General features: G+C 32.6%; 2 protein-coding genes across 2 annotated transcripts; both read right to left on the reverse strand.

Moving 5' to 3' along the window:
* Positions 1 to 936: 936 nt before the first annotated feature.
* On the reverse strand, positions 937 to 5,537 carry LOC128240940 (uncharacterized). Its single transcript, XM_052957929.1, has 3 exons — positions 5,481 to 5,537; positions 4,590 to 4,754; positions 937 to 1,943 (listed from the first exon to the last, which is right to left on the reverse strand). The coding sequence occupies exons 1-3, from the start codon at positions 5,535 to 5,537 to the stop codon at positions 1,749 to 1,751; spliced, it is 417 nt and encodes a 138-aa protein (XP_052813889.1). The 3' UTR covers positions 937 to 1,748.
* On the reverse strand, positions 2,147 to 11,514 carry LOC128241705 (cephalotocin receptor 1-like). Its single transcript, XM_052958747.1, has 3 exons — positions 11,007 to 11,514; positions 3,761 to 4,773; positions 2,147 to 2,480 (listed from the first exon to the last, which is right to left on the reverse strand). The coding sequence occupies exons 2-3, from the start codon at positions 4,746 to 4,748 to the stop codon at positions 2,248 to 2,250; spliced, it is 1,221 nt and encodes a 406-aa protein (XP_052814707.1). The 5' UTR covers positions 4,749 to 4,773; positions 11,007 to 11,514; the 3' UTR covers positions 2,147 to 2,247.
* Positions 11,515 to 13,445: the final 1,931 nt, after the last annotated feature.

The following is a 13,445-nucleotide window of genomic DNA, read 5'->3' on the forward strand; positions in this document are numbered from 1 at the left end:
ATAGTGTAAACTATTTATCCTGGTGTCTATACGTCTAGGTAGATATACATTGTGTAAGCTATTAAGCGAGGGGTCTTTACATCGAAGTAGCGATGTATTATGATAAATTTACATCCAGCTAGCTATACATCGTGGTAACTATACATCGTGTTAAATTTACATCATGTTAGCTATAGCTAACATCTTGGTAAACATTGTGGTAGGTTTATATCGGGGTAACTATTGTTATTCATCGTGTAAGCTATTCATTACGATCCCTGTGGATAGTGGTATCTATGCATTGTCGTAGTTATACATCTTTGTAGATAAACATTCTGTTTGCTATAGCTATTCTTCTTGGTAATTGTACAACATAGTAGCTAAAACATTACTTCTTGTAACTATATTGCGTGTAAAAAATATCATTGTAGGTATACATCCTTATTCCGAAATTAAAAATTAAATACTATTAAAAGCTTAGTTTGACACATGGGGGCATGATATTATGGTTGTGTTTATTTAAGGAATGAATTGCGGGGTTGATGTCATTATCGGGGTATGAACGCAATTTGGCTGGTCTAAGTGTGTTGAGTCCGAAGGACTCCACGCATACTTTGACCAGCCCATTTGCGTTCATATCCCCGATAATGACATCAACCCCGCAATTCATTCCTTATATTTACACCAATAGTTCATTAATTTATTAAAAAAAAACGTTACAAAATACTTCATTTCATTTCGGATTACCTTTCAGTAATCCTTTCTTACCCATTCTGTAAATAGGACGACCCGACTGTTACCGGAAACATTTTGTTTAAATGACGTCACAATAACGCGGGAAAAGATCAACCACTTGAAATCACCTTTAAACGTAAAATTGAAACACTTTTGGCAACAAGACGATTAAAATATAATAACTTAACACTTTCTAAAATTTTAATTTATAGTTTACGGGACCTGCTGACACAATACAAACAATAAGAAGATCAATAATTTTCATGTATATTGTTATGCGATGAATTGCGATCCGAACATATCCGAAGATGTTGCGTTCATCGACTGATGAACGCAATTGCCGAAATGACGTTCATTTAAGGAATGTAAGTTTAGGTGTAAATATTGTTACTTTACATTGAAAAGTTACATAACCGTATTTATATTTATAATAGTATAGTCTCTTTTCATGTTTTATCGTGGTAGCTATTCAACGCATGTGTTGTAGCAGAATAAAACAATACATCATTTTTTTGTAGAGAAAATCATACTAATAAATTTTAACGATTATTATGGTACATAGTCAGAGTGAACGTAAAATACATGTTTGTCCCTAGCGTTACTCTTGAAAATAGATTACATACAAACATTTAAATCAATATGTGTACATATATAGATAATAAATACAGCTCATGGTTGTTGTTGATTTTCCATTTATAAATAATAAAATATCCTTACTAATAAAATAGTAAACATCGCTAAATACAAAAAAACAACAAACGTGGATCTAGCAGTCATGTGCTTGTTCATATATGTCATCTGAAGTTAAGCCTAATGATCGCTTTTACGCATAAGGCTATAAATGAAAATCACTTAATATGTGCAAAATACGACATCACAGCAACACCAACATCAACAAATGTGTTTCCTGGCATTTGCAGTCACGTTGTGCATCGGATTTTCAGCTTAATGTGCATAGCTAAATGTCATAATTTTCCAATAGCATTTACCAATTGTTCAAGATAATAAAACGTATAATTTTAAGCAATGGGTAATCATATGGTAAAACCAATGTTGAATTGATGGCATATAATTGGTATCTTTCTTCTAGAATGAGTGTTACATGGCGTCAGTATTAAAGCTGCACTCTCACAGATTGACCATTTTAACAACTTTTTATAATTTTTGTATTGGAAAGAGCAAATTATTGCGTAAATATCTGCAAACCAATGATATAAGATTGCTGACAAAAAATCAGATCGTAAATTTTCATATTTCCGTTCGAAAATTAATGTTTTATGGCTTAAACCGTTACTAAGGTTTAAGAAAAATGCATAAAAAACTCTTTTTTTAAACTTATATACAAAAATCTGCGATCTGATTTTTTGTCAGCAGTTTTATATAACTGGTGTCCATGGATTGTCGCAAAAATTGGCTCGTTTCAAGACGAAAAATAAAATAGTTGTCAAAACGTTCAATCTGTGAGAGTGCAGCTTTAACAAATTTAAAACAAAAATAAAAATAATAATAGTTCTTGTCAAGTATTGTCAAGTATTAGTCATTGAATGACCTGGACAACGACAATGACGTATTGTCCGGATTTAACTGGCGCATACGCAAATGATCTCTCTCTGTTTCAGACATGTATGTGTTTGCAGTTGACATCCACGTTTTCATTGAAGTTGGTTTTCTTCTATTGCACAGTTTGTCGGAGAATGCGAGATAAATCCAAGGATTTGTACAAGAGTTGAGACTGGCCAGAAGCGTTGCGATAGCAATTATATGACCTGTAAATAGAAGAATACAATGTAAATACAGGTACAAGAGCTCTGCCTTGCCAGAATTGTTGCGATAACAATGACAAGAGATGTCCATAGATAATGCGAAGTAAATCCAAGGATTGGTACAAGAGTTGAGAGCAACAAGAAGCGTTGCGATAGCTTAAAGAGCCCCACATTTATATGATTACCGGAATGTGATTAGTTGTTTAGTTTCCTCAAACACTTCGACACACTTGATTTAAAAAAATAATGTTCTGGCGGTGCTCCATCAGGCGGCGGTTTTGTGAAATGGTTTGTCGAAGTGTTTAAAGATACTAAACTCTCAATCAAACTATAAAAACCCGCAGGCAGGTCTTTGTATGCAGCCTTGAGCGCGTTATGTTTTATTTATTATGTCTAAGACATAGTAAAGTTAACTTTGTTTAACTTGCAAAATATTGCCTTTCGACGAAGCACTTAAAACACAATTTATCATGTGGCATACACACACTGATATTGGTAAACTAGTTAGAACGAAACATAAAATGATTTCTAGAAAATAAATAATTAAAAAACCTAATGTACATCTCGTGTATGTTCTTAAATGACACAAGCAGGCTCGGTGGAATCGTTAATGATATTTTCAGTCTTGTGTAGATGTATCATTGTTTGTAGTTTTGTTCAATTGTCAAATCATCTCTTTTCCATTACCGCCCGCAGCCAATTTACTTAGATTTGCTTTCTGAATTTTTTTAAATCAGCTAAATTATTTTCTTCAGATTTTATAAACAAACATATTTTCTAACGATTTCAACACACATAAACGAGATGCGAAACACATTTCAATAAATTAAACCAGAAACACCGATTTATATCCGCAATATTACACAAAAATTGTATAATCGTCGCTTTTAACTAAATAAACAAAGACATGTAAACATAAAAAGTCGTACAGGTCCATTGAGGCCGCCGACCGGGAAATAGACTAAGCCGGACTATTTTTTAAATGTTTTTGAAGCCTGAACCACCTTAGCGGTATTCAAATATTTCCCAGCTGTAGGGGTTGGATATAGGACAGAACATGTGCAGAATGTTTAAAGTCGTTAGCCCAGCGCCCCTAACATGGAAAGAAGGCGACATTGATATAACATTGACACAGGCTTATATTATAAATAGAACAATTGACTGCTATGCAGTATGCAACATTACAGTGGTAATCCTAAGGATATTTTGTTGAATTTTAGCAAACTTGTCGATGATGATTTTTATACAAAACACTCATTACTTATTGGCAATACCATACTCACTTGTAAAGTAGGGTGCGTTCATATCAAAGGCTGACCACATCTGTGTAATGAAGAATGGCGCCCAACATACGATAAAGCAGATCACAACTGTAAGCGTAAGTTTCACAGTCTTGATTTTGGACTTGGACATTTTCTTTGAGTGAGCTCTCGGGTTTGTTACAGTCTCCTCGTTGTGATATGGCGAAGACCCGTTTCTGTAGTGTGTTTTGCGCTTGACTGCCTTATGTGTTTCTTTTGCGTTCACGCTAACCCAAACTACGTGGCAAATCTTTGTATAGCATATGGTCAGTATCACAAAAGGAACGGCATATACTGATATGAATATCCATGTAACGTAAGCTTGCAATGTCCAAAATTGCTTTTGCAAATCAAAATTATCCATGCAGTCGTAAACTCCATCAAGTCTTTGTTTATAGGAGAAGATAAATAATTGTGGTAATGAAAATATGGCAGAAAGGATCCAAGCTATTGCAGCCATAACATTTACCCTCTTTCTTGTCCATGTTTGTGAATTTAGCGGATCACATATGGACATATAACGGTCTAAAGCGGTCATGATTAATACGTAGGTGGAGCTATACATTGTTCCAACTTGCATGTACTTGACAAGCTTACAAAGAAAATTGTTTCCATCAAATTTAAATGTAATATCCATCACAAGTTGAGGCAAGACCTGAAAAAGTGCAACCGAAATATCTGCAACCGCTAGGTGAATAATGAACATTTGCATTCGACTTAGTTTCCTCTTCCTGTATATAAGAACAACGATAACGATCAAGTTACCAAGTAAGGCCATGCATAAAATTGCCCCCAACACAGCAATTTCTACCTGGGCAAGCCCTTCATTCCTTCCGGTATCTGTAATATTGGCGTTGCGAGTTCTATTTTCATTGCTCATTTGCATGTCAGCGATTTCGCCCATATCGTTGGTTAGCCAATAAAGACTCTCGTCGCTCGAGCCGACAGTGATCGAATGTGTTGTATTCATAGTCGCCTACCAATGGAGGAAATTCCTGAAATACATTATAACATTTTATACTCAATTTCATGTGCATAACAAAATGTGGTGAGCAAGTATCATACCGTATAATAAAACAAATATGAGCATTTATTATTATCCTTCTCATTCACTTTGTAGAGAAGTTTTATTGGGTCAAACATCGCTTGATCATCGCAAACTATTTCTTATTAGGATGTTATAATGTTAAAAAAAGAAACTGATCGCAGTATTATGTTTCTTGATTCTGGTTATAAAAAGGATTCGTAATCTTATTTAATAATACAAATTAAAGTAAACATATCCTTTCGGGTAGCATTTAATACATTCACAGAAAGTAAACAACAGTCTCGGTTCCATTGACAGTGATTATTAAGTACACTCATTGACTGTCAATACCTCTTGTATCAGCTTCATCGGTATTTCTTTTTCAAGAATAATTGACACATATTCAATGACCCCAACGGACCATGCCAACAATAACATCGTTCCCCATTTACTTAAACACAATCTTGAACAAGAATAGACAATCAAACTAGTTGAAATATTCCGTGTTTAAGAGAACACGATCTCAGGCTCATATGAAGCACAATACAGCTTGTTGATTCATGTTTATATAGTGGCTTTGTTCATCACTTCCATACTTTGATTGACAGTGTAAACATTATCATCATATTTTTTTTATAAAAGACGTAGACGTCACTATGTTATTAATCTATTCACATTTTGAGTTATTTGAAATCCCATATGCACATAAATAAGCCACTTATTTGCTATCATTATACTTGAATGTCAGTCAAATATGACGAAACATAATCGAGTAATTATAAGTGTTATAAATATGTAAATGATCATATAAAAAGCTTTACACAAATCCTGGTTGATACACCCATCTATGGAAAGCTCCACATCTGACAAATTATGAAATAATTTAAATACTTAACTTTCAAACAAAACTGTAAACAATACTCGATTTTAGGATCAACATTTACACTGTTTATTGTCAGAAATAAAATGTACAATAATATTTAACAGAAACAAAAAACTAATTAATATTCTTGATTTCATGTGTCTGAATATTCACATTGAACTTACGGGACTTTAACAACAATCTGATAAAAATAACAAGGTATTTCTAGAAGGTGTTTCTTGCCTATCATAGCAATCTAACAGAAAAACAATTTTGTCTAACACATTTCCTTGATTAATTTACATTTTGTGAAACAAGGGTTCCATCCTGGTTTTCTCCCCTGGTAAATGGGTTTGGAACATAAACCAAACACGATATATGACGATATACGCAACAAAAATATAAAATAATTGGTTTCGTTTAAGATTTCTAGAACCATTAATACACATATTACAAGGATTTGCATAAATGAAACTAAAAAAACCCATGTCATCGGAAATTGATACTTTTTTTCAATAGAACGTGTTTATGCATATAAGGCATTCGATGAATTGATAAACAACAACTTAAGTTTGGACTGTTTATTGGTGTTTTCTGGAACAGTGTCCAAAATATTCCGATAAATAAAGTTCTAGTCATATCAAATATGATCTTTGTGTACTTCTTTTTCAGACACAAACTATTGTCATAACCATAGTTCTAGTCATATCAAATATAAAGAATGTGAACTTTTTTTTTAGACAAAAAGTGTTAAAATAACAAACCTAGTTATATTCTTAGGACATCAGTCTGTGAATAAACCTAATTGTATATTGATATATACAAAGTAATTTATGTTTTCCTATGTCTGTATATACATTTGATATCATTTGATGCTACTGTGCACATACGATGCTAGTTGTTTTTACAAATGGACCTTGCTGGACATTGTATTGTTGTTGTAATTCTAATCGTTGTTTTCCATTATCAGCTTCTATATTGTTACTATATGGCCCAATAATTCATCGTGTTTAATCATTCAATGTATGCTTTCTTTTTTAAAAGTTTTACAATACTTATATTAGAAGGGTGTTATTTCATTTATTTTATATGTTTTTAGATTGCAATAGTGAAAGGCAAATACCTTTATATTTTTACCATTATTAAAATAAAACAATCATAATTGTTACATAAACATCGGCATATAAATATATTGAAAAGTTTTATTTTCAAATTGTATGCATACTATGGAAAAACACAAACAAATTGACAATTAACTTACACATTTAGTAACGAAAAACTGTTTGCGATAATCTAGTGAATGTAAAAAAAAACACATTCGTCATAAACTTGGAAAATAAATAACTTATTAACAAAATCCTGAACAGTGTTAATTTTAGTTTTCCTCCTCCTGCGCACATCATTTTTCGAATAACAATACAAAACAAACGTCTGGCCTGAGCCTATCTATCTTAAATATTTTGACATTTCTCGACCTTCATTGTGCTATTTTCTATTTTTTTCATTCCGCATTATACTTAAAAAACTTGATTACTATAATACAGTGCTTTACCATTACTCTTTAAACTAATTAAATGCCATTATATGCCTATGTAATGTTACAACCATTGTTTATTTCGCTAATACTGTTTTAGCAAAATTATAACAGACATCGCTACAAAGAATATTCATTTTCGGACAGTACGAATCGCGACTGCTTGCCAAGCGTCGCGGTGTAACATGCTGCAACAAGCGGTAACCAGAAACAGCCACATAGTATCTTGTTACAAAAGTTTGACCTTGTCAGTTAGTTTTAACTAAGTATGTTATTGTATTTAATAATTAATTAATATTTTTTTTTTCAAACCGGATGAGGGCGGCGACTGTTCAACATAATAAGGGATTTTAAAAGGGATTTTGGCAAATATACCTGCTTCAGATGTTGTATATTTTTTTCTCTGAGTTTTCCTGGTTTGACATGCATACAGGATAGAGACAATTTACATGCATGTACTTATGAGTAAAGCCACATGCAATGTACATTATAGGAAGCATATATTTTTGTGAGTAATTTGGTAAACCATTCAGTTTGCTTTCTGATTCTGGTATATTCATAATATTTAACATAATTTGTGAAAACATAATCTGACATGCTGAGAATGTCGTACACACGTTTATAGTTCTGATCATTTATAGGGACAAAATAACAGACATGATTCTCAACATTTTAAAAAATAACTATTCGATATGAAACACGTTTCAGCTAGAGGCGGTTGATTGTAGACATTGCTCAATTTGGTTTCTGGAACGCTTCAATCATTACAATACTTTGAGTGTTATCCATTATAAAAAATGACGAATCTCACCAACCACCGCCTAATGTTTATGTGCAATGTTGTATATGATTGTTGGATTATGTTATTCTTGGTAGTTTTTGGATTTTGAAACTATTAAATATATTGAGTATTTTTGTTAGTGAACTATTATGTTAACTTATTTGACAGATCAGCGTGTACGTGTTATTAAGGATCTTAATCGTCACTTAATCATTCTCGTCACATTGGTAACAATTTATTTAGTTCTAGAACTAAAAAATGGCAATAAGATTATTTAAATTTACGAGATAGATTGAATTGGTTCGGTTTTAAACTTACCCCTATATTGTATTGGTGCTCCATATTGGAAAAACGTTTTTGGTTTTATGCACTCAAAACGGTTGTTCAGGTCGTACCTGATAAGCTCTGTTTATAGGAGTAATCCGAGTTTCGATAATAAAGCTTAAATCGTAGCATAAACACCACTTTCCTCGGGCTGCACATATTACATTTTAACCATTTTATCGAATATGGCTGTAAACGGAATTTATAATTGAATAGCTATAAACGGAGTGTATTGCTGAGTTCAAACATTATCATCACCAAATAATCTTATCGTATATTTATTATTACTTTTATATAAATACATCTATTAAGAGGAGCAATTTTGAAATGTGAGGTTTTTTTTGTTATATAACAAAACATTTTTATCAGTTTGACTTAGACAATGTTAATTTATATCTTTTTCTCAGTTGCGTACCAAATTGGCTAAAGTATTGTCACGTTGTATGTTCAACATCATGGAAACGGTAATTTGAAAATGAAATATTAGCAAGTAGATGTTTAATTCAACAGATAGATATTAAAGAAACCACATCATTGCTTTTATGTTTTTAAACGGCATACCTTCACCATTTGGTAAAATATGTTATGGGGTTAGTAGGGGCTCTCACCCGATATTGGTTCCATTGCCTGGTATATATCATGTTGGGTCACATAATTTACCGTAAAGTATATATCACGTATACAACCTGTTTGCAGCGATCAAAACGCCATTTTTTTCATTTATTCATCGAAATAAGAAACAAACGCCATTTCGGTATTATATAAAGATTAATGACCAATGATGGAAGAATATGGGATCACCGCGTGACAAGTGCTGGACCAACATGGCGTTACATTATTCATGTTGGAGGCGTGATAAATATTCGTATTTATGATAGTACAGTGAGTTGCCTTCTCATACAAAAACATTTCCCGTGCTATATCGTTTATGACGAAATCATAAAATATCATTCTTGTAATTAAAATCATCGAAAAGTATTTATGATATTATGACATATTTACTGTATGTTTCAGTGTATGATCGCAATATATTTCACAAAATGATCACCAACAGCTATATTTCAGGAGTGGCGTAGCCACGAGTAAAATATTTACTTTTGGTGTTAACAAGGTGGAATTTGTTGCAATCTAACAGTAAATCTCACATTGTACGAGAAACAATACACAGCTCGATCATTATTGAGCTCGACTTTCATTTAGAATAAGAGCATTTATCTCTTTAGACTGTAGGGACCCTGTTGCACCAAATTTTGGAATATCAGAAAGGGGTATAAAATGACATTTTATTGTATGTTTTCAGAAAAGCGAACCAAAATATATGCGAACGTAACATCGTTTCGGTAATGACGTCGTTAAAATTGTGTCCCAGCCCTGTGCGTGCTGAGTTTAATTTCGACTTGGGATCTGTATACAACAGTGAAATATTTCAAAATATGGAGTATTTATTGAAAATATTTCGAATAAAAATCGTCATTTATGGTTCGTTTTTAAATAGTGTTTAATCGACATCAATTTTTTGTCAATACAACATTGCATTTCAACAATAACATAAAATCGTGCCATCGAGAGTGATTAATATAATGTTGTAATAACTTGTTTCACAATCGTTGTAAAATAAATATGTTTAAACTAAACAATAACATAAATTTAAATCTACTACCGAGCTGGTTTATGAAGTAAAATGACTATCAAAAGAAATCGTATGCTTGACGAAACATCTCTGCCATCCAAAGCGGATTATCTTGTCTGATTGCACAGGTATAAGGCCGCTATAATAAGGTACCGCCTTGCAACCCGAGAATTCGTAATACGTTCATAAGCCCTTCTTTTATCACCTGAGCAACCGGCCGTAGCCCTCATATAAGAACGGTAAATAAACCAAAGCAAGTGCCCGTGAGCAAAACTCGGGTGGCGCGTGCAGTTCCTTTTACTTATCCCGCATAAACTTACGGTGAATAGTGATTGGCTACTGTCAATCCATTCTATTAAAGGCGGTGCGAGCTATCATGAAATAAGATGGCACGGAAAGACCACAACGATATTCAAATACAAGCATACTTCTTATAGCACGGAATTGTACAAACAAATACAGCACTAGCCAACGCTATATTCCGCAGGTGGCGCGCTTGTCTGTATAACTTTATTACCTCGGGTGGTGGGTGTAGTAACTTCAACCTATCAAGCAGAATTTACGCTAATTGGATTTGCTAGTGTAAATATACCTTTTCCTATTGGTTGATTCGCACAAAACAATGCACACAGTCCACACATAATGGCATATAATTAGCGCTGTTTCACTTCAATCTACATGATATCACGTTTCTCAAGTTATATCTAAATTACTTACACTGCATTTATAAAGAAATACATACCACTGTAAAGGTATCTTGCTGTTGTTGTTTCATATACAATGGTGTATATAAAGTTGTGTATTTATGTATATTGCAATAGCCTGGTGTTCCTTTTTCGAATAAATGATTTAATATTAATTTATCATTGTGGTTGTGTTTGTTCTACTATTACCTGCAACGCTATTCTATCACCTTCGCTTCTTGAAAATAATATTAATATGTTTTAACATTATTTCCTGTAAATCCTTAATAAATATATTTAATGTTTTATGTATACTTACAGATAATACCCCTGAACAAATGTTTAAATTTTTCAATAAAAATCAAAGATAAATATTTAGTGACTTACCTATTAGAAAGAAATCCGAATACAAATGGTTGATAAACGCACCCAAGCCACTTTAAATTGCGCGTGCTTTAAAAGTTTCACTTGAAGTTTATTTAATAATAATTAAAACATAACACTATCTAAATCCAACTGTTCCTGACAGCGCTTCCACTCGAAAACTGATATAATACAAAAATTATATCCTACCCTAAACGTCAAAATTGCAGCACATATGTTTCCTTAAATAAAACTTTTTCTAAACCCAAAAACTGTAGTAACAATGTCCTAAAAGGTTTCAATAATGCATAACGGAGACATTTTGATGAAGGAGTGTCAACGGCAGCACTTTATACGTCAATAATTCATTATTTTCCGAGCAATTGATGTTCAATTTAACATACATACAATCTTTATCTAGCACTATTACTTTCACTTAAGCTCTTAATTCTCTGTATCGATGCTTTTTATAACATCCATTAAAATACTTAGCGTCATTAAAATATTATATTAGCCGTCCCGTCTCGATAAAACCCATCACAATTACGAAAAAAATGTTTTGTTATATTAATTTAGTAAATAGCCTATAACTGCTCTGACGGAACCTTCAAAGCTCGCCCTTTACTGTGTAGTGCCTCTATCCAACTGTCCGACCAATGCCGCTGGAGATGGAATGATGTGAACCAATACTTGCGTCTTCAGCGGAAAGCCGATTTCCAACTAACTCATTCTCCATTTCATACTGAGTCCATTCCCAAGAAAAAAAACAATATTTGGTTTGTTCTCTATTATATGAGGCAATATTGTAGTCATTCTTCTATTTAGTGAATATTTAATTGTTAGCATACGAGCGGCGGTACATATCACTAATTTCACTAATTAAAGTTATTATTTCTACAAAAGAAATACGAATTACATTCGCTAGAACAAACACATACTGCTGAACCTGATATTTGCTTTACAAAGCATTCCAATACAATTCTAAACGTCTTCACTTTTTGCCAGTTAACACTGAAAAAAGCAGTGAAAACATACGATGGTGAATCGTCCAGATTATTTCTCTTCCAAATTTCAGAAATATATATGCATCTGGCATGTATGTATGTATTTACAAAGTGGTTTTAAGTGGTCAAGTATAAACTACTTCCTAACATACCCCGTATGTGTAAACAAACCGCCAGTGAACTACCCTCATCTTGAGTAAATATCAGATATATCCAAAACCATTACATTGATTTTTTTTAATGTTTTGAAGTATGTCATTCCGACATTCGAACAAAGAATAAATAATTAAACCACGTCCATCCGTCTCAACAAATCACGTGTGTATGAGGTATGCGCATGTATATTTGCCATGGATTTCCTAAAAAATCTCTAAACAGAGTATTCGTTTCATCTGTCTTTTTCAGTGTATTTCAAATACAGATGGCCTTAGGCGATTGTTGAATGGTAAGCATAATGTAGTAACTTTATCAAGATGCTATTTTATTTATAGAGTTGTGAAAAATAGGTTGTTAAAAATATTGGTAGAAAAAGAGCATAGAATGGCGAATTCGAACCGAAGTAAAAACACTTCGACAGCTTTTACATATCCGTTAAATCAATGAAAGACTTAAGCAACAAAAACGTTTTTAACTGTTTTTTTTATATCTGAAAAAGAAATTTTTGCTTATTTTATAGTTGATATTGAACGCTTGTTTAAAGCAGATAAAAGCGACGAATTATTTTTTTATATAAATATGTCAGTAACGATACCTTTGTGCTTGAATAAAAACAATCAAAAGTATTTGACTTCTTTGTTTCTAAATACCGAGGAAATTCAACACATGCTAAAATGCCCCCGAATTTTAGAGGCTTTGTTTACTAACAAACTACAATGCTTCCTGTATATCGCATTTAACGGAAGTTAAACACTCGGCTGTATACTGTCTTACAGTATTGACTGAGTTGCTTGGCGTTGTAGTTCCGATTTTAAAAGTGAATTTCTTGCAAGTGTTTATTATTATATTTCATGAATTCCATTTTAAAAGTTTGCTCCTTTTCGGCTGTAACATGCAACAAACACACACTATTCATGGGATTCATTTGTTTCTTGTTTGGGATGGGTTTTTTGTTTTATGTCTTTGGCGTTTACCCTGTGTCATTTAAAGTTGTTTTTGTTTAAACTTTTGGCTACTGAGCTAATTTCTGCTTTTTTGAAAGCATGTTTAACATTGTTTATACAATTTTGTACCTTTCAATCACTTCAATTTCATGTTTCAAATTTTGTATCACCTGGTAAAGTCTTAATAAACAAGTTGTTCTTTTTGTTTCTAAAATGTTCAAAGTAACCTTAGAAATGAATATGGTGAACATAGAAATTGAAATGTTTTTTAAGTATAAATGAGCTAAATGCTGGGAATTGTGTAATAGGTGCTCGGACATTTTCTGTTTGAATATTCCTATCAAAAATATGAATCAAAG

This window comes from Mya arenaria, chromosome 7, assembly GCF_026914265.1.
Source record: "Mya arenaria isolate MELC-2E11 chromosome 7, ASM2691426v1".
NCBI classification, from domain to species: domain Eukaryota; kingdom Metazoa; phylum Mollusca; class Bivalvia; order Myida; family Myidae; genus Mya; species Mya arenaria.

Bases quoted from the DNA above. Each gene is read 5' to 3' on its own strand.
- LOC128241705 (XM_052958747.1), bottom strand. From the start codon at position 4,748: ATGAATACAACACATTCGATCACTGTCGGCTCGAGCGACGAGAGTCTT. The intron at 2,481-3,760 runs GTGAGTATGGTA...TTCTATTTACAG, and splicing joins GAACGCACCCTACTTTACAA to GTCATATAATTGCTATCGCA.
- LOC128240940 (XM_052957929.1), bottom strand. From the start codon at position 5,537: ATGATAGCAAATAAGTGGCTTATTTATGTGCATATGGGATTTCAAATA. The intron at 4,755-5,480 runs GTGAATAGATTA...CTCCATTGGTAG, and splicing joins GATTTCAAATAACTCAAAAT to GCGACTATGAATACAACACA. The intron at 1,944-4,589 runs GTAGAAATTGCT...CGATCTGATTTT, and splicing joins GGAATGAAGGGCTTGCCCAG to TTGTCAGCAATCTTATATCA.